This window comes from Vicugna pacos, chromosome 25, assembly GCF_048564905.1.
Source record: "Vicugna pacos chromosome 25, VicPac4, whole genome shotgun sequence".
NCBI lineage: Eukaryota > Metazoa > Chordata > Mammalia > Artiodactyla > Camelidae > Vicugna > Vicugna pacos.
The window spans coordinates 12,817,646-12,838,923 of record NC_133011.1 but is presented as its reverse complement, the minus strand read 5'-3'; the positions used below and the strand labels follow the sequence as shown (position 1 = coordinate 12,838,923).

Here is a 21,278-nt window from a genome sequence, read left to right as displayed (position 1 = left end):
GGACGCTGTGGGCGGTCCCCGGGCAGCTTGAGGGCGCGCGACCCCGCTCGCCCCGTCTGGCCCCGCGCGCCGCCCGCAGCGCCTGCTCCCCTCGCCATGGCGGCGCCGTCGCGGCTCCTGATCCGCGGGGGGCGCGTGGTCAACGACGACTTCTCGCAGGTGGCGGACGTCCTGGTGGAGGACGGCGTGGTACGGGCGCTCGGGCGCGACCTGCTGCCGCCCGGGGGCGCGCCCTCGGGGCTGCGGGTCCTCGACGCGGCCGGCAAGCTGGTTCTGCCCGGCGGCATCGACACGCACACGCACATGCAGTTCCCCTTCATGGGCTCGCGGTCCGTAGACGACTTCTACCAGGGCACCAAGGTACCCCCCTCGCCGGCTGCCCCTCGGGTCGGGGGTCGGGGGTCGGGGGCCGGCCAGGCCAGCTCGCGTCTGCGCCGCGCGGAGAAGGGCTGAGAGGGCTGGAGCCGCAGGGACCCGAGCGGGGCTGAGGCCCCATGCCGAGCTCCCTTCCTCCAGGGGCCCCTCCTCGGCGACATCAGCCCGGCTTTGGCCAAGACGCCCCCTGTCCCCTCCTTGGATAATTTGACAGGTTTAAGGCAACCTATTATTCCCTTACCTTCATTTCTGTAGGGTCCCCACCAATCCCCTCCCCGCCATTTTCATTGGTGTTCTGTGGGAGTTCACAAGTCTTCCAAAATAACTGCAGACTTTTAAACAAATTGAAGTGTAGTCAGTTTATAATGTTGCCTCAATTTCTGGGGCACAACATAATGTTTCAGTCATACTTGTACATGCATATATTTGTTTTCATAGTCTTTCTTCTAGATTACTACAAGATATTGAATATAGTTCCCTGTGCTATACAGTAGACACTTGTTTATTTTATATATAGTACTTAGTATCTACAAATCTCGAACTTACAATTTATCCCCCTGCCTATAGACTGTTGGTTAAGCCGGCACTCACAGCCATTTCTCCTCATCCTCCATCCCCAGCCAAAACCAAACGAGAAATCCATTCACCTAGTCTTTACTGCCTTGACTCAGAAGTTAGCAGTGCACGGTGGGTGATGGGGATGAGCGCACCATGTCCACAATGTTTACTTCCACCGGCCAACAGGAAAAAAGAAAACAAAAACCCTGATAAGGGTTTCCAAGAGAAATATTACAAAATGGTCTCCCAACACTCACCCTTGACCTGGTCCCATCCTTTCCCCGACCTGCTTGCCCCAGGGACATCAAATACAGTCCCTGATTCTTGCTGACTGAGCACCTACAGTTTTACTGATGGCGTAGGAAGATCAGATCACAGATCGGCAGGTGAGGCAGGCTTGAGTTTCTCTAGACATAAAGGCCTAGAGGCTCAGTCTATGAGAATAACCTTAAATGTATCTCCAAAGCTCCAGAAAACAAGATAGAAGATGAACAGGGCAGCCTTACAGGAACATAAAGTTAAAACTTCACATAGCTCTTCTGGTGAAGCCAAACCCTCACTCTCCTTGAGACTTGCGTTTGGGCTTCGGTGAGAGAAACGGCTCCTTCCAAAGTGCAAGTATTGAGATCTTCAAGGTCTAAGCTCATACTCAGGGATATGCGGGTTTTTCCTAGCGGGCCACACCTTGATGCGTGTGAACAAATCAGGCTATTTAGTTCCGGTACGGACTGTGCAAACTTTCAGAGCAGTTTTGACGATACATCGTTTAGCCTACCGATTTCTAACAGTTTTCCTCTCCCTACACCTCTGCTGCTCCACGTTCCCCAATCCTCTCTGATTGACCACAAAGTTTAATGGGAAAAAATAACAATTTGATGCAGACAGATGGACATGGGGTAGGCTGCTCACGCCAACATTTGCTAAGTTTCCTCCTAGTTACTAATTATCAACCTTTATCATCAGGGCAGTGGTCAAAGTCTTTTGTAGCAAAGAGCTGTTTTGAAGAGCATTCATTTTTCTCTTTTGCTAAAATGTGAAATTTGCTAAATGTTAATGCATTTATTTTGACATTTTAAATACATTTATTAGCTATCAAGCAATACATGATTATAGAAAATTAGAAAAAAATAATAGGAAAGCAGAAGGAAAAGTGTTACCTATAATCTCCCACTTAATGACAACCAGTGTTTTGGTGTATTGTAGTTATAGTTTTAATATGCTTTATTTTACATTGAGGTTGCACTGCACATGTGTGTCTGTGTGTGTGTACTTGTATGCGATATTTTGTAACGTGTTGTATTCAGTTATAGTACTTGTACTTTCTATTATCATAGACTCATCATTAACCGAGTGCATTGCTGATGACAGGGCATTGCACTGACACCTGCATTCAGCTAGTAGGGAGCTGCTATTGCTATGGTGAGTCGCCAGGCCCACCAGCAGCATTTCTTCTTCATTATTTCCCTTTCTCTCATCAGGGTTCCAGATGAAGCACTCAAGAAGAAGGGTTGGAATGTTGGGGGAAGGGACATTCCTTCTCTTTCTTAAGATTATCTGTGCATACCCCAAGACCCTGGCAGGTGGTTCTTAGTTTTCTATCTGTTCTTGTTCCATTCTGGGATTCCAGTGTGGAGGGACTCACAATTCCATACTTAGAAGGGAAGTTTTTGTAGCATATAATGTCAGCATTTGGAAGAACTTATTCACAGGTTGAATCTCTAGGCATTTCTATACTTAAGTTGTCAAACATTTAACAAAAACATGTTTTTCATGAGCTTAGGATCACAAGCAGAAAATGATATGCTTAGAGATAAGGTCAAAGATTTAGCAAAGACTAAGTTCAGGTTGAACATTAAACAGTACTTGCAAAAGGGCTAAATTGCAAAAGTCTACTTCAAAATTTGTTGGTTGGATCCCAGGAGATCTCCCCTACCCCCTAAACAGATGAGGCACCATAAAAGGGAACCAGACAAGTAAATACAGATAAACCTGAGTATTAAAGTGTTGGCCTGAGTTCTGAAGGATGGGTATTATGGAGTTATTTTGCCCCCTTTTCCAGAGTCTTCCCAGTAATTTCCAAGGCAGTGCTGGTAGAGTTTCTGATTTGGGGAAACAGGGACAAAGAAGTCTTGTGCAAATGTTGGTCATATTATATGACTAAACTTGAAAAACATCTAATGAATGCTGTTAACTGACATTTACTTGGTCAAGTCCCTGCTGTATACTAGGCGCTGTGCTAAGCTGTGCATTGGCTTCCAACCATCCCAGGTACTGTTACCTGCTCTTTGCAATTGAGGAAACTGAAATACAAGTCACTTGCCCAAAGGTGCACACCTAGTAAGTGGCAGGGTGGCTCTTCAAATTCAGGACTGCCTGACATCCCTAGAGCTCTCACCTACTTGATCGTTTTCCCTTCTGAAATGACTATTGAAAAAAGCATCTAATGTTTAGATTTGTCAGCGTGGCAGTAGGTGGATGAGGAAGTTGTATAAGTAAAGTGCATGTTACTGTGCAATGTCTTTTCTCAAAGGCAGAGCAAAAGCATCCTTAAGAAATACAGTAGCCCCTCACCTTCCCAACGCTGGAGGCAGTTAAGGTTGTCAAAGTAAACACTCATCGCAGGGAGTAGGTTTGTGAGACATTTGTGCATGCATTTATAGCCACATCATCTCTAAGGGTGCAGAAATGGGTACCTTAAGTACAGCAAGTCATGATGTGAGAATGGTGTATCATGCTTTCAGGAGATGGGCCCAAAAGGTTAGACCAATAGCTGTATACTTTCTGCAGGCACCAGGCTGATCGTCTATAATATCTGACAAATAGAAGGGATACTGTTTGTGGTATTGTGTGTATTGATCACTAGGTTGTGATGGAGCCCAATTTAAAAAAATGAAATATAGGTCAACCAAAGGTCACATATTTTGGAAATCGAATTCATGTCAGAGGTTGGTTTAAATCTTAGAATTGATTTACTTAATTACAGGTAAAAGCTTTCTATCTGATGTAACTAATGGAAATAACATTCTGCTTTAAAGAATCATGTTTCATTTTGTTGGTCTATGCTAGATATACAGTGGTCTTCCAATAATTCAATATCTATGAGGAAAGACAATGGGATTTTTTTTATTCAAATGGGTATTGCAAATTAGATAAACTTGAAGGAATTATGACTTTGCTTTTAGTACATCCTGTGATAAGAGAGTGAATTACAAAAGCTCGGCCAGTTTTCAAATAAATATATTTGTATTCAGATATATATGTAGCTTGGAGGGGGTGCACTCAACGTTAAAAACCTGGCAGCATCAGTAGCTGGGAAAAGGATTATTTTTTAAAAACTGGGAAAATGTAGAACATTTTTTTCTGTAAAGGACAAAAAGTCCTCAAAATTATCAAGAAAGAAAATTATACTTTGCTCTGAAACTTTTTGGTGAAATGCCATTGAGGTGATTACCTATAATAAGGCAGTGGAAGGTGTATGATTAAGTACACATTTATGGTTGTATTTATAGCGCTTCCTTACCTTGTAGAAGAGCTAAGATTCAGAAAACTTGGTTGCAGACCAAGTGCCTTTCTCTGTTGTTTGCTGGAGCTCCAGGATGGGTTTCAGAAGCTGTGGTGGGCTGACTGTGTGACCTTGGGCAAGTCAGTTCTTCTCTTGGGATTGTCGGCATTTCCTTATCTGTTAAGCAAGGCCATAGAACAACTTCAATTAAAAGATATGTTTTAAAGTAATGAAAAAATATATACATATTCATCATTCAAGAAAATGCTGGAGCAGTGTAGTCGCTTAACATGTATTAGTTGAAGAAACTGCTTTCTTTTTTAAAAAAGGAAAATACGGAAGAGTATGAAGAAAAATAATACCTAAATGACCTATAATTTCAACATTGTGCCTTTGGCACTGTCAGATATTTTTCTTTTTGTGGGGCACATACACACATTTTTCCTTCTACTAAATTGTGCATGCCCTTTGGAATCAGCCTTGTTCTTTAAATCTTTCTGCACGACCTTCACTGCTGTCAGAGAACGTGATTTCCGTGGCCTCTTGTTCTCTCCAAGGCTGAGTTTCAGATCGTTCTCTCTGGTCTTGGTATCTCTTCTGCATCAGGCTTCCATTTCTGCCTCTCTGAGGATGTCCCGCACATCCTCAACTTGGATGTCCCTCAGGCACCTCAGGCTTCAGGTGCCCAAATTTATCCTTCCCTGCAAGCCATCCAACCATTTTTCATCCTGTTTCCCAAACTGTAAACAGCTCTGCTCTCATTTTGTTCGTGTTGGACATTTTGGTGGTTTCTAGCTTTTTTTTTTTTTGCTTGTGCATAACAAAGCTGTGATGTAAATCACGCTCAGATTCTTAATGACTGACCAAGAAATCACCCCTCCGGCCTGAGCCAGTGAGTGTTAGCTACATCCTAAAGAAGTTTAATACATACATCCAGATTGTGCTTCAGGTTATGCTTCCACCAGCAATACATTCTGATTTCCATCTCACTGCATCCTAGCTGATTGTGGATATCGACTTAAAAAAAAAACTATGGCAATTTAATAGGAAAAACATAGAATTTCTTAATGTTTTTAAACGAGAATTTCTTTAATTGCTTGTGAGTCTGAGCTTTGAACGTTCTTGGGTTAATAGCCTGCATGTTCCAGCTGTGAGAGCATATAATTCTATGATTTCCTTCAGTGGCTGTTTACTGATTACAGAGTTAATTTTTGCAGTAATCAGAGGAAGAAAATAAAACCATCTCAAAGATTAATTTGAAACCACTTGCTATTTAATAGGGCTTTGGCCCTATTGAGGGTGTATTATGTGTTAGGAACCCTTTCACTCAACTGTGCGGAATCTGCGGCTTGCCTTCCTTCTGTTAGTTTTCATACTTGAGAGCTCTGTGCGTCTCACTTCCGCTGCTGTTTCCTCCCTCATTTACCTGGATCGAGTGTTTTAAGCATCTGATGGAGGCGGTCAGGAATCAAGGTTTCCTTGCCCTTGCTGTCAGGAAGGAAAAACGTTTCCTCTAACCTCTTAGGTTTAGTGTTTGGGGACCTAAAAATTAAAATGACAAAAGACAGATTAGCAAGAGAAAAGATAGATTTTTTTTTTAATGGAGGTACTGGGGATTGAACCCAGAGCCTCGTGCATGCTAAGCACCCGCGCTCTACCATTGAGACATATCCCTCCCACCTCCTTTTTAATGGATTTTAATTAAAAAAAAACCCAAAACTATCAACTCATCTACAAAACAGAAACAGACTCGCAGACATAGTAAACAATTTTATGGTTACTGGAGAAAAGGGGTGGTAAGGGATGAATTTGGGGGTTTGAGATTTACAAATGTTAGCCTATATATATATATATATATATATACACACACACACATATATATATAGTTTTTTTAAGTTTCTTCTGTATAGCACAGGGAACTATGTTCCATATCTTGTAATAACCTTTAATAAATTTTTTAAAGATAGATTTTTAACATTCATGTACATGTAAATCACGGAAAAATGTGATTTAAGGAGGCAGTTAGAATTTTGGACTTCTAGATACAAACTATTGTATGTAAAATAGATAAACAACATGATTCTATTGTACAGCACAGGGAACTGTATTCAGTGCCTTACAAATGACCTATAATGAAAAAGAATATATATCTATGTACAACTGAATCACTATGCTGTGCACCAGAAACTAACACAACGTGGTAAATCAGCTATACTTCAATAAAAAAAGAATCTGGGGCTTCTGTACCACCTTAACAAGGGAAAAGGAGGGAGAGACGGGCACTAATGGGAAAACAAATGACTTCTTAATAGGAGAAGCTGGTGTGGGGGAAGCGGATGGAAAGGACACTTATGGGAAATTCACAAATGACTTTTAGGAAAGACCAATGGGCTCTTAGGAGAATAGACGATGATGGGGTTTGATGACAAAGTCTATTTAGGTGTGGTGCGGGCTTCTAGTCTCAGGTGGTAAGAATCATCTTCCTGGTAGGGGATTTATGACAATTGAATTCTTTTGAGAGGCTCTGCTCTTAGGCAGACAAGGGAGTTCAGGGAGGAGGAAAAGCTTTTTCTCAAATGCCTTCAGTGCAAAATGATTTTTATGCCATAAAAACATATGCTGGAGCCCATCACTGCCATCTAATATGGAATAACCCTAAGCTAAGGGATTTTCAAGCTGATGGTTAGGTTCCATTAATTCAGTCAGCAAATAGTTCTTGGAAACCCACTAAGTGCCAGGCATGCTAGCTGGGGTTTTTGAGATGAAAACCATGGTCTTTGTTCTCAAGGGCACACAGACTACAGGTATATGGGGCTCTAATTTATCTTGCTTTAATAATAAAGTATGTACCACGGACTTTTGGACTTGTAGACTTGACCCTTTGTGACTGTTTCATAATGAACACTTGCAATCTGGCATTTTCCCTTGTGCTAAGTAACCAGTCATAATTGCTGGCATCATTGGGCTGTGTTTCTGATAAGTGGGCTTCAGCAACTGCCCAGAGCCTGCTACTCAACACCGCTGTGCGCTAATTCTTTTCACGTGTCAAGTAACAACTGAGGGAGGACAGTTTAATTTTTCAATTACATTTCGTTGCATCTAACAGAGAAATTGCATGTTACAGTGATAGTCATGAGTTCTTGAGCCCTGAGGATCTGTTCACACTTAAAAGCTTAAAATAAAACAAACTGTAATCATTTTTTAAAACAGGACATTATTGGAGGCACAGATAGAGAAATGGACTATAACTTTGTTTTGTTAAAAGTCCTAGTTAACACTGATTAGGTAACGTGCTTGGGACAGAACGGAGCATTCAGCTTTCAAATGTGGTCAGAGTCTGTATTCCATGAACATTTTCATAGAAGGATCTCGGAAACCACATGGCCAGAACTGGCTATATTTTTGAGAAATGAAATCTCACATGAATATGTGACTTGCCCAGCTTTCCCACTTTGCTGTTGGAAAAGTAAAGCATCCTAATTATTGCATCTCATAATTTCTGGGGGAAATCCATTGGTCTGTCTTCCTTTATCCCTTAAACATGAAAGAATATGTAGGTATCAGGCACTGTAATAGGCATAGGGCATTTGGGGATGAAACTACATTAATTGAATCAGAATCTCTGGAGGACAGGATAGAAGTTCCCTCGGCCATGCCAGCGTGCAGCCAGGGCTGAGTCACTGGACTTGGTAGAGAAGGGGACTGGGAGAGAAGAGTGTGGGTGATACATCTCTCTGAGGTGGACAGAAACTCAGATCATGTAGGTCTTCATGGGCTGTATAATTATTGCTTTTCCTTTATCCTAAAAGCAGAGGGAAATCAACAGTTTAGAAGTGGCCAGCATGGCTGGGGGTGAGGTGACAATGAAGAGGCTACCTGCTCTAGTGCAGTCGGAAGATGAAGGTGACACTGGGCAGTGGAGTTGCAGGGGCAGGAGGTGTGGAGACTCACAGAGTATGTAGGAGGCTGCCTGGCAGAGAGCAGAGGGGACTTGTTGCTGATGGATTGGATTTGGTGATGTCGGGAAGAGAGGTAGACGTCAAGGATGGCTCTCGAGTCTGTGGTTTGCCCAGTTGGATGGGTGATGGTGTGATTAATATTTCACACTTGGGGAGGCAAGGAGACCAGTGTGCAGAGGCCTTGTGGAGGACATCTTTACAAAGCTGGATTTGCTTCTGTAGTTGGAACATAAATTGAGATCATGAAGTTTGTTTTCATAAGTATTAGTGACTATGAGAAAGCTGAAAATTCAGCCAAGTGGTTTTCTCCCTAAGGCTCCAATGTATCATTGGATTTCTTTTTGTTTTGTTTGTGTTGAGCAGGTCCTGTGATACACTTTAGTGAAACAAAGTCACTTTTTCCAGGATGAGCTTAGAAATGAAAATTCCGTGACCCCATAAAAAGGAAGGAAATGCTTGGGATGATTTCTTTTTTTTTTTTAATTTTTTTCTTTTTAGGGAGAGGTAATTAGGTTTATTTATTTATTTATTTTTAATTTATTTAATGAAGGTACTGGAGATTGAACCTGGCATCTTGTGCATTTCAAGCAGGCACTCTACCACTGAGCTAGAACCTCCCCTCCCCTCAGGTGCTTTCACTGACGATTTGCAACCTAATACATTCTTCAATATAATCTTGTGTTATGTGATATTATGACCCCCACTGTTGGTTAGAGTTTATCCCAATTTATGTTCTGTCACATTTGCACCTGAGACAGCACATCCTCTCCTCCCCTCAAAAGAAGATTTTAGATAAATTGGAAGGTTTTCAAGGGAGAACAGCCAAGGTAATTAGGAGTTGAAAGGATTGATTTATGAGCCAAGATTAGAGAAGGTAAATGCATTTTGTTTGGCTAACTGACAAATAAAAGTGGAGTGAACTCCATCAGCAGTAAATACAAAGGAAGCAGTTAGGTTTGGTATAAAAATGTGAAAGAACCTTTCACCCTTTACTGGTTCTGCCTCCCTTAACCTCTCTTCATTCTTCAAGTGTTGATCCTGGTGTACATTTTGTGAAGTGAATCCAGAAACATGCGATGTTAAAAACAGTTCAGTGGATGCTGAAAATATCCAGGGTGAACTAGGAAAGTGATGTTCTGATGAGCTGGTTTGCTGCATAATGTTAATTATCCCATTGATGATAGGTGTGTGCAGGTGAAGAAGCACTAACACAGGGCCCTTCCTTGTAACTCTTTTTGGGTCACGTTATTTCAGTGGCAGTTGTCGCAGTGATGAACATCACGTGAGCTTAATAAGATTGTGTTTCATTTCTGAAATTTACAATTCATAGTTTGATGGGATTTGTTTTGTTTTGTATGGCTTTGGGTTTCTTAAGTTGTTGATTCATTTTATCAACCTATGCATTTCTCCAAGTAGCGATTCACTGAGGACCTGGGACATCAGGCTGGAAATCAAGTCACCCTAAATGGAAGATGGGATAAGGGGAAATGGCCTGCATGGGACTGAGGCCCAGAATAGGCTGAATATAAGACCTGCTTAAAGTTGTATTCTCCTCCAAGTGACCAATGAGAATTTACCTGCTGTGTGCCCCTGGACAGTCATTTGAGTCTCTGAGACTCAGTATCCTCAAGTATAAAATAAGAAAAGCAATTTCTACCTCTCAGGGCTGTCGCAAGACTTCATTCAATGAGCTAATGTGTATAAGATGCTTAGCCCCAGGCTGGGCATTTGAACAAGCTCTTCCTTCAAGAGGCAGATACTTCCTGGGAGGGGCTGGTCTCCTTCACACCCAGAGGAGGGGGATCTGCTCTAACTGGGATTGCAGAACTGCAGCCCTGGCACAGGGCTCCCTGGATCCAGTGGAAAGAAGGGAACATTTCAGACCTTGGAATAAAATTCAGGGATTTGAGATAACTTTGGGCAGCCAGAGGACCCTGGGTGACCAGAGAGAACCAAAGAGGCAGGAGAAAGAAGGGTTCACAGGAGGCTGGGGCACAGGTTATGTCTGGCCGCTGTTCACCAGGGCCCACGGTAGCAGCCAGGATCCCTGAGGCAAGTGGGTGGATAACGACGCCCCGATGATTTCGGAAAAGGCAGGTTCCGTTTTTTCATCCACCACCCACTCTAGCCCCAGCTGTCCTCTCCCAGGCACTACGGTTTTGCTAGATTTGTTCCCATTTTGAGGGCGAGGAGAAGGAGGAAGAGCAGGGAGGAGAAACAGAACTAGAAGAATCAAAAAAGTCACGTGGCTGCTCCTTTCCTGCCCCTGGTTCATCAGGGAGGTGGAGCGTTTGTGATGCGTCCTTATTCATGAGCTTTCAAATTGTAGTCCCAGGAATTTCAATTTGCTGTAGTTTAAAAAAAAGTGCCCATTTGACCATCACATCTTCTGTCTCATAAGAAGCTCATCAAAGTCCATCTACTAATTTATATGGCATACATTGATTTATATCATATATATGTATATATATACATATGTATATATATTTGTGTCATATAATATGGAAAAATTTTTATTTTTTCCCTCTTATAAAGGTTATGCTTTGTTATAGAAAATTTAGCAATGGAGGGGAAGGTATAACTCAAGTGGTAGAGCGCATGCTTAGCATGCACAAGATCCTGTGTTCACTCCTTGGGACCTCCTCTAAAACTAAACTTAATTATCTCCCTTCCTACTTGCCCCGCCAAAATTAAAAAATACAATAATAAAATAAATAAAACTGTTTTTAAAAAAGAAAAGAAAATTTAGCAATAACTGAAAAATAAAATTTAACTAGAGGAAAATTAAAATGACCTGTAAGCACACCTCCCAGAAGCAGCCCCTGTCAATGTTCCATCCTGGCTCAGTAGGTCTGTTTCCTTGCTGAGTGTTGGAATGTTCCAGAATGTGTTACTGTGGTTCATGTTATCAAGTCTTATGTCTCTCTCTGTAGTCATTTCCAGTGACCTCAGGACCCCTCTGGCATCCTCTCCAAGGTGACTGCCACGTCTTTCTCCTGCCCTTGAGTGCTCTTTAGCCTCAGGGCTGTGTTTCTCTCCATCTGCAAATACCCAAAGTGGACATGTGCCCAAGCACCTCACACTCAGGGCGCTCTGCACAGAGATCACGCCCCTCTGAACGCCAGATCTGCTGCCCACCCCCCGTCCCCTCGTCTGCCACCCTCTCAGTCACCCCACGCTCTCCTGTCACCCTGCAGACAGCCACTGCCCTGCCTTCCTCTGGGAACCATCATTCCACATGTCCCAAGTCATCTTTTCTGTTTTAACTGAAGTGTAGTTGATTTACAGTATTACATTAGTTTCAGGTGTACAGCATAGTGATTCAGTATTTTTGCAAATTAACTCCATTATGGGTTATTGCAAGATAATGGCTATAATTTCCTGTGCTCTACAGCATATCCTTCTAGCTAATCTATTTTATACCTAGTAGTTTGTATCTCTTCATCCCATACCCCTAATTTGTCCCTCGCCCTTCCTTCTCTCCTTTGGTAACCGCAAGTTTGTTCTCTCTGTGAGTCTGTTCCTGTTCTGCATATACATTCTGCTCTTTCCCACTTTTCTGCCAATTCTTCCTCCCGGGCCTTTTTCTGCACTCCCCCCTGTTGTTGGCTGTCCCTGAAAGCAAAGGCCGTGCAACCTGAGGACCTGGTTCCAGCCCTACCCTTGCCGTTCGCTGGCTGTGAGGTTTGGGGGCTATTTAATGGTGCTGTTCTCAGTTTCCTCGACTCTAAAATGGAAGTAACAATACTACCTGCCACAGAGCCAGTGAGGGGGTTAAAACACTTAGAACATCAGAATAGTTCCTGGCACATAATAAGCACGTACTGAAAGTTAGATGTAATTATCCTTATTAGCAACTTCACGTGGACGTCCTAATGCTGATTCAAATCCCAGCCTCCTCTGATCTGTTTCCCTCCTCTGAATTCCCAGGAGTCTTCTCCCTGCACCTCTTCTAGGGAGCACAGCAATTTTTACTTCCCTTTAGCAATTTCTATACTATATTAACTATGGAAATACACTTGCTTCTTGTTATTACACTCTGAGTATTTTACTATAATCGTTGGTGCACATTTCTGTCTTCCCCCTAGACTATAAACACCTCAAGGGCAGAATCTTTGATTTTTTGTGTGTCCTTCCACCCCACTCACTCCATGTAATGGCTTATATGTGGTAGCCTTTTTTTGTAATAATTATGTTAAGATGTAATTCACATGCAGTACCATTCATCTATTTAAAATGTACAGCTCAGTGGTTTTTTAGTATATTCCCAGAGTTGTGCAACCATCCCTGCAATCAATTCTGGAATATTTTTCTCTCCCCGAAAAAAAGCCCCATACCCTTTAGCTATCACCCCAAATTTCCCCAGCACCACCCCGCCCCAGCCCCACAACTACTGTTTCACTTGCTGTCTCCATGGATTTGTCTCTTCTGGACCTTTCATATAGTGGGGACCACATAATATGTGATTTTTTTGTGATTGGCTTCTTTCACTACTTGTCATGTTTTCAAGGTTCATCCAAGTTGTAGCATGTATCAGAACTTCATTCCTTGTTTTGGCCAAATGATATCCAGTTGTATGACTGTAACACTTTTTTTATCCTTTCATCTGTAGATGGACATTTGGGTTGCTGCCTCTTCTTGATCATTACGGAAGATGCTGCTCTGGATATTTTGCACACGTCTTTGTGTGGACATGTTTTCATTTCCCCTGGGTGTCCACCCAGGATGGGGATTGCTGAGTCATATGGTAACTCTTTGAGGAACTGCCAGCTATTTTCCCAAGTGGCTGCACCACTTGATTTATATTTCCATCAGCAGTATCTAGCTTCCCCACATCCTGCATGCGATAAACTTTTAATATGGAGAGAATTGTTCTTTAAGCTTGATTTTCTGGTTCAGTAGACACTAAAAAAAGGACTTTCTTCTAACACTTAAATTAACAGCACTTTCTATTAGAACAATACCCTTCCTCCTCAAGGGATATCCGTGGGAAGACGGTTTAGAAGGAATAAGGTGGGAAGATTAATCTGCGTTCAAATAAAAATATGGAGCCAGAGGAATTTTTTCTGGTATTGTCATTATACCAACAGGGATTTCTTAAGAGATGCAAATATGTACTGTTTTACCATGAATAAGGCAACTGTTATCTGAAGATAGCGATCCAGTATAAAAAGTGAGATTTTTGAGAGCAAAAAGTGTTGAACTGGAGCAAGTGACTTAAGGAAAAATAAAAATCTTACTGATAAGCAAGAACAAGGAGAGAGAATAGCGCTAGTGTAGTAGTGGGGACCTGGGAGCCCTCGGTATGTCTGGGGGGCAGTGAGGGGAGGGGGTGGGGGCACAGACCTGGCGGAGAAGCTGGTGGCACTCTCTTCCTTGTTGTAATATGACCACGTTTTGGTGGTGAGATGAGCTTCCCTATGAAAAGTGGGAAAATGCCTAATTCTAAAGCAGTGATACAAAAGCTCATCATGCATTATGAGGTGAACCTTATAAGCACTTACTATGAGTCAGACATGGTATTAAGCACTTTATATACATGATCTCAGTTTAATCCTCCTAACCACCCTATGGTTTCGGTTCCGTTATTGTCCTGAGTTTACAGGTAAGGAATCAAAGGCACACAGAGGTGAAGAAATTGCTCTCTGCACTCCCATGTTTGTTGCGGGATTATTCACATTAGTCAAGATATGGAAATGAGTAACGTGTCCACCTATGAATGAATGGATAAAGGAAATGTGGTGCATATACACAATGGAATATTATTCAGAAAGAGGGAAATCGTGCCATTGGTGAGAACATGGACGGACCTTGAGGACATGGTGCTAAGTGAAAAAAGTCAGACAGAGAAACCCAAATATGATATGATCTCACTTATATGTGGAATCTAAAAACTGAACTTAAAGAAACCAAAACTAGAATGGTGGTTGCCAGGGCCTGGGGAAGGGGGAGTTGCTGATCAAAGGACACAGACTTCCAGTTGTAAGATGATCTGTGTGTATATTCTGGGAGTTTAATACAGAATGGTGAGTAGAGTTAACAATACTGTACAAAGAAGGAATGAACAAATGAATTAAAATGGAAGGAAGGAGAGAAGGAAGAAGAGAAGGAAGGAAGGGAGGGAGGAAGGGAGGGAGGAGGGAAGGAAGGAAGGAATTAAGGAATTGCTCAGAATACCATAGTTGATAAGGGCCGAATCTGAGTTGTGCCTGGAACCAATACGCCTCTTTGGTTGGTGCCTTTAACCAGTGCACTAATATACCTCTGCCTTTGTTTTTTCTCTACCTACATTGTTTGAATATAGCAATTAAAAATACACTTTATCGGGGGGAGGGTATAGCTCAAGTGATAGAGCACATGCTTTGCATGCAGGAGGTCCTGGGTTCAATCCCGTTACCTCCATTGGGAAAAAAAAAAAACCAAATAAATAAATAAACCTAATTACCTCCCCCTTGCAAAAAAAAAAAAAAGAAAAATTTTTTAAAAATATACTTAACCATCTCGTAATCTTAGTTTAAATAAAATCAATTTCAATAATTAGTCAAAGACATTTGATTTAATAACTTAGTTTTTAATTCAGTCATAATATAACAGTGTCATATGCCAAGGAAGATAGAAGGATCAAGGCAGATCTTGCAGGGCCTTGTAGACCATGTGAAGAGGATTAAACGCTATTCCAGAGTCAGTGAGAAGCATTCAGTTTTAAGTCTTGGAGCCAAGGGGTCACATTTGTGCTTGGAAACTTCCTGCTAGTTGCAGTAAGGGGTTTGTATTGAACAAAGTAGGAACAAAACTGGGGACATAAAGATCTAGATAAGGTTGACACTCCAAGACCAGAGCATTGGAGATGGGTTAGGACAGCTGAGAATCAAGAATAGATTAAAGTGTCACCAGTTGGTTGTGGGCATGAAGGTGAGGTGGGAAATCGTGGGAATCTGTCTCCCAGGAGTCTGCATGGAACACAGGGTAGGTAGAGATACAATTGACCATGACTGATTCTAATGAAATGAAGTTTACAATGATGAATATAGTTTTCTTGAGAAGAGACATTTTTGAATCTTCTCCATTTTTCCATTTTGGTTTTCCTTTACAGCCCTCACTGTTTCCTTTGTGTCAGAGTCCTTTTTATTTCATCAGACATGCCATTCTCTTTACAGAAGCAATTCCAGCATTTCTAATTCATCAAACTTTAATTGATGGACAGTCTATTCATGTCTCTCTAGATCTTTTGGACAGGCAGCATTTTTGTGCAATTTCCCGGACCCGTCAAGTCCAAGTGGTGCCCAAGTACTTGCAAATGCATGTCATTCAAGGAGATAAATGACTTAACCAGAAAATTGATGCCTAACCTGTTGAAACCCTCTTGTGATTCCAGGCTGCCCTGGCAGGAGGCACCACCATGATCATCGACTTTGCCATTCCTCACAAAGGCCACTCTCTCCTCAAGGCCTTCGAGACCTGGCGAGGCTGGGCGGATCCCAAAGTCTGCTGTGACTACAGCCTTCATGTGGCGGTGACGTGGTGGAGTGAACAGGTGAACCACTGGGAGGTCCAGTTTCTTCCATTTAGTCCCTTAGCCCTTGCTCTGTACAAGATCAAGAAACAGTCAATGTCACAACACAAGAAACTGGTGCTGTTGATGGCTTCCTGAAAGTCGGAATTGGAGGAAAGACTTTCTGGTGCATATCCTTTGGTCCCGTGTGAATTTTGAATCCAGTGAAGTATTATCAATTTAGAAAACTAAAAAAAAAAAGAAAATAATAAGCATATAAAGATGGTAGGTTCTACTCATTAACAATAGCCTTTCTTAATATTTAATTCATGGGTTGTAAATACTTTGAATGTAATTAAAAAATCTGGGGGGGGAGGGTGTGGTAATTAGGTTTATTTATTAAACTTTTTTTTAATGGAGGCACTGGTGATTGAACCCAGGACTTTGTGCATGCTGAGCATGCACTGAGCTGTTTCCACCCCTTTCAATGTAATTTTTAAAAGTACTGAACTTCTCAACTTCAACATCTCCAGACACTTTTAAGCAGTCTTTTCCCACCGATTAGAACTTCAGTTAGAAATATTTTTAATATCTGGAGAAAAACCAAGAAGGGACAGGCCAGGCATGTTTTCAAGGCCTTCTCCCAGCTGTGTGCTAACCCCGAGGGCTTCCAGCACTGCTCTGCTGAGAGCAACACCTGGGTGAGTCATTCCAGAACAGAGCTTCGGCAGCCTTCCAGATCTCTGAGTATTGAGGCCATGGCAGAAATGATAACATGATGCGGATAGAAAAGAGTTTTGAGAGATGTTTAAATACGTTTATTTCTTCCCATGAAAACATGTATGTGTACTTTGGAAGAAATTTTTACTTGTGATTTAAATAACATGTTTTTCCACATTGAACCTAATTCAGAATTTTTTTTTTTTTTTGCCAGAAAGGGCTCACAGGAGTGACTTTATTGGAATTTACCATGTAACTTGTGTCCCTGCTTCCCCCTAAAAATTGGGCTTTGGACACCAAGTTAATATAAAACAAGTAATCAATCTTTAACAGATAATTCAGCAAATGTAATAGCAAGGTTCATAGTCCACAGAAAAAGTTAACTTTTCTCCAGAAATGTCATTCTAAATGAGGCCTCTGATCACTTCTAGGGGCTTCCTGCCTGCCTTCTTCCCTCCCTCCCATCTTTCCTCTCTCTCTCCCTTCTTTCTTCCTCCCTTCCTCCCTTGCTTATTCTATAAAAAGAGCAGAGGTGAAGATACTGCACTTACCAGTGTTTCTCACACTTTAATGTGCAAATGATGGCCTGGTGAGTATTGTTCAAATACAGATTATGTTCAGGAAGTGTATCTGTTTGCTAGGGCTGCTGTAACAAAGAACTACAGACTCGGGGGTGGGGCTTAAACAATAGAAATGTGTCATCTCACAGTTCTGGAGGCTAAAAGTCTGAGGCCAGGGTGCTGGCTCCTGCTGACAGAGTGGAGGAGAAATACCTGTTAGGCCTCTCACAGATGCTGGTGGTTTGCTGATAGCCTCTGGTGTTCCTTGATTTGTAGAAGCATCACCCCAATCTCTCCTTCCGTCTTCACGGGGTGTTCTCCTGTGTGTATGTCTGTGTCCAAATCTCCCCCTTTTATAAAGACACCAGTCATACTGAATTCTAGTCCATGCTAATGAGCTCATCTTAATTAATTACATCTGCAGTGTCCCTGTTTCCAAATATTGATCTGAAACAAATAGACTGCCAAATATTTCTCCAGCAAAGATGGGTTTATTCGGGACCAGCAGAGAATTGCAGCTCAGGGTCTGCAACCATGGTGAGCCATGTGCAAGTTCCCACATGGCAAGGGAAGGAGAAGGCTTGCGTAGAGGGGAAGGGAAGTTGGGAGGGCTGTAGTAAACCGAGTCCATGATTTCTTACTGACTGAATCCTTGCCAGGAAAGGAGAGGAGTCTCTTCTTCCTCTTGGGCTGGACTGTGGATGCAGGGTGTGAGAGCTCCCCCTGCTGGTCTCCCGACTCTACTTTCTTGAGGTTCTGTTTATTATTACTTTTTACACAAATAAGGTCCCATTTCATACTGGGGTTTAGGACTTCAACATATGAATTTGGGGGGCACACTGTCTGGGGCAGGGCTTGAGGTTCTGCATCTCTAGCCAGCTCCCGGGTGATGCTGACGTCCTGGTTCAGCTCCCGCACTTTCGGAACAGCAAGGCTTAACCTACTTCGCCAGAGAGGAGGCTAGTGGGACTTACCGTGCGTAAGGATGTGGGTGACAGGGGTGTTTCATGAGGCCACCTTCAGAAAGGATCTTCTACTCAGGCAGCAACAGGTGTTTCATCGGAGCAACGCAGATCAGAATTCACGTTGGGAATCCCATCATGTGAATAGTCTAACCATGTTTGAAGCATTTTTTTCTGACGATAAAAATAATAGGCTCACGGTAGAAAATCTGAACTTACAGAGAACTTTAAAGAAACGAGGCGCACTATACCAAGTTCTACGCTTGCTGTTGTGACCCGGCGTTATTTTGGCACTTACTCCATCATGTCAGTAATGACCATTCTCAACATTTTGATGTTTTTTTCTGTTCCTTTTCCTATATATATTCATTCATTCATTTATTCATTCAACAAATAGTTATTGAGGGGCCACGACGCACCAGGTACCGTTCTAGGACAAATCCCCTGCTCCCATGGGGCTGAAAGTCTACTGGGCAGGCAAGCCATCAACAAGTAAATATGTTACATGCCAGGTGATAAGGCACCAAGAAGAAAAGTAAGGAGAATTAGTAAGGAAATAAATAGTGACAGAAGCGAGTAACTTAGCATATGGTAGTGTCATTTTTAAACTTTGCTGATTCAGTAGGAGAAATCGCATTGTTTTATTTTGCCCTTTTTAATCAGCAGGAGGGTTAACATTTTTTTCCATGTGTATTAGTCATTTGTATTTACTGTCTGAACTGTAAATAACATTTTTACTTGGAATGTTAGGGTTTTTCTTTTCAAGATAAAACAGCAATAACTCATTTATGTTTTATAACTAAGAGCAATACTCCTATGCCGGTTATATATTTTATGTTTTGTTATATATTTTTGTTTTATATTTTATTTTATATTTATATGTTTTTTTAATTTGTGTGTGTATTTTAACATGTAGAAATTCAAGCAGTTTTTTATTTGGTCAAATCCTCTGGCTTTTCCATTGAAGTTGGTAGTCGTTGTTGAGACTAGAATTGGACCTCAAGGGCAATTACTAAGCTGGTCTTCATCTTAACTTGCCCTTACCACTGGTGTGATATTATGAATTATAATAAGAAATATATGTTTGGTCTTTGTCCCCATTTCTGGCACAGAGCTCCTAAAACCCTCAGAATTTCCTGAGTGATGAGAGCAACAAAGGTGTCTTTTATTACGTTAAAGAGGTGACTTTTGGACCCTAAGGATGGGAGCTGGTTGACCCAGGAGCCAACTGTGTGATTAGAGGGTTGAAAATTTCAGTCTTACCCAACTGACCTTCAGGGAGGGAGGAGGGGCTGGAGGTTGGATCAATTGCCCATGGCTGTGTAATAAAGCCTCCACAAAAACCTAAAAGAGTAGGATTTGGAGGGCATCCAGGATGGTGACTGAGTGGAAATTCAGGGGAGGGTGGTGCTCTCAGTGAGGGCACTGACACTTCGTGCCCTTTCTCCATATCCTGTGACTCATCTCTTCCATCCAGATGTTCGTCTGTATCCTTTATTATATCCTTTTATAAACCAGTAATCCAGGAAGTAAAATGCTTTTCTGAGTACTATGAGCTGCCCTAGCAAATTAATGGAACCTGAGAAAGGGGTTGTGGGAACCTCTGATTTTGGTAACAACCTGGACGCCCCACAGGACTGAACCCTTAACCTGTAGAACCTGGTGCAGTCTCCTGGGAGACAGTGTCAAACTCGAGTTGCATTATAGGACACCTGGCTGGTGTCAGGAGTACTGCCTGGCGGTGTAGGGGAACCACCCCTGCACCCTCCAGTCACCCACACATTGGAATTATTATCAGAACCTTTTAGTTGCAACCCAGACAGCTCCTGAGGATTCTGACTGGTCCAAGTCTCTCACTTTCCAGGAGCTGCCAGTGGGTCAGTCTACATCTTCTCCTTCCTCTGTCTCCAAACTCTTCCTGTGGGTTTCAGATTTGAGCCCAAACCCTTACTTCACAAAAACTTTGATTCCTTTTAGAGACGTGATTGCTTCTGTTACTGCCAAATGGCTTTGTTTTCATGTTCTAGAATAATTTCTTCCCCTCTAGAGAGAGATGCTGAGAATTTCCTATCTCAGTATAGAAATGAAGTATTTGGCGGGGGAAACTACTAACTCTCTCATGATTTAAAAGTATCGTAGCAACAGCAGTTCACCTGATGAAACGAGGTCTAACCTAGGGGAAAGATCGCGGCCTTAATGACATTATTCTGGACTTCAGCTGATGTCCCTATTTTACTTCGTTTTCTTCTGAGTGCAACATTTTGGAGAATGCTGATACTGTCTTTAAAGAGTGACATTTTGTTGTGGTTCTTGTGCCCTTTTAGGTTAAAGAAGAAATGAAAATCCTTACCCAAGATAAAGGTGTGAACTCTTTCAAGATGTTTATGGCCTACAAAGATCTGTACATGGTGAGAGATATGGAGCTGTACGCGGCCTTCTCTTGGTGCAAGGAAATTGGCGCAATTGCTCAAGTTCACGCAGAAAATGGAGACCTAATTGCAGAGGTAAGCAGTTGCCTTGCAGAGCTTCCACAGAAGTGACAATGGCCATAACTTAAGGTGAAGATGATTGACCCCAAGTAGGTAAATTCATGTAACGGATTGGAAGAATGGAAATTCAGAAACTGATTTTCCATGGCTTGGAAACGTTTGACTCGAATGACCTGCTTCCCTGCTCTGTTTTTTTCGGTGATTGTGTGCATTTGAATGAGGAGTTCCCTTTTTCAAACCAGCTATTAGATCTCAAGCAAGATTTATTCTAAAAACACAATTTTGTGTGTGTGTCCCCAGCAGCCCCCCTTTTTAATTTAAATTTAAGTAGCTTAGCTACTGGTTCAGAATGCCAAAGTGTAGGCATCAGTGTAGTCTGATGACTTAAGCAGTACGTTAGGTAGCTGCTTAAAGCCTCACTCTTTTCAGACACTGGGTATTAAAAGGTGCTCTGGAGGAACCTAGATAATATTTATCTCTCATGTTAGCTCCATAATTAATGCCCAAAGGGTACAGCCCTGCAAGATTTAGAGAGCTGTCTCTTACCCTGTGTATTAGCTGATCTTTCTCTCTCCCTGGGCTCAGTTCCCATTACAGTCAGTGAGATGGAGGCCCCGTGGCCAGGAGGCCGCGGTGGGGTGGGGGTGGGGGTCACAGCGGG

At 42.2% G+C, this 21,278-nt stretch overlaps 1 protein-coding gene across 1 annotated transcript in view; it reads left to right on the top strand.

Moving 5' to 3' along the window:
• The first annotated feature begins 27 nt into the window (after positions 1–27).
• Positions 28–21,278, top strand: part of DPYS (dihydropyrimidinase) — an 89,110-nt gene continuing 67,859 nt past the window's right edge. The window contains exons 1-3 of the mRNA XM_072949596.1: positions 28–360; positions 15,770–15,928; positions 20,453–20,632. Of these exons, the coding sequence (XP_072805697.1) occupies positions 97–360; positions 15,770–15,928; positions 20,453–20,632 (603 nt within the window). The 5' untranslated portion in view covers positions 28–96. The remainder of the gene's footprint in view (positions 361–15,769; positions 15,929–20,452; positions 20,633–21,278) is intronic.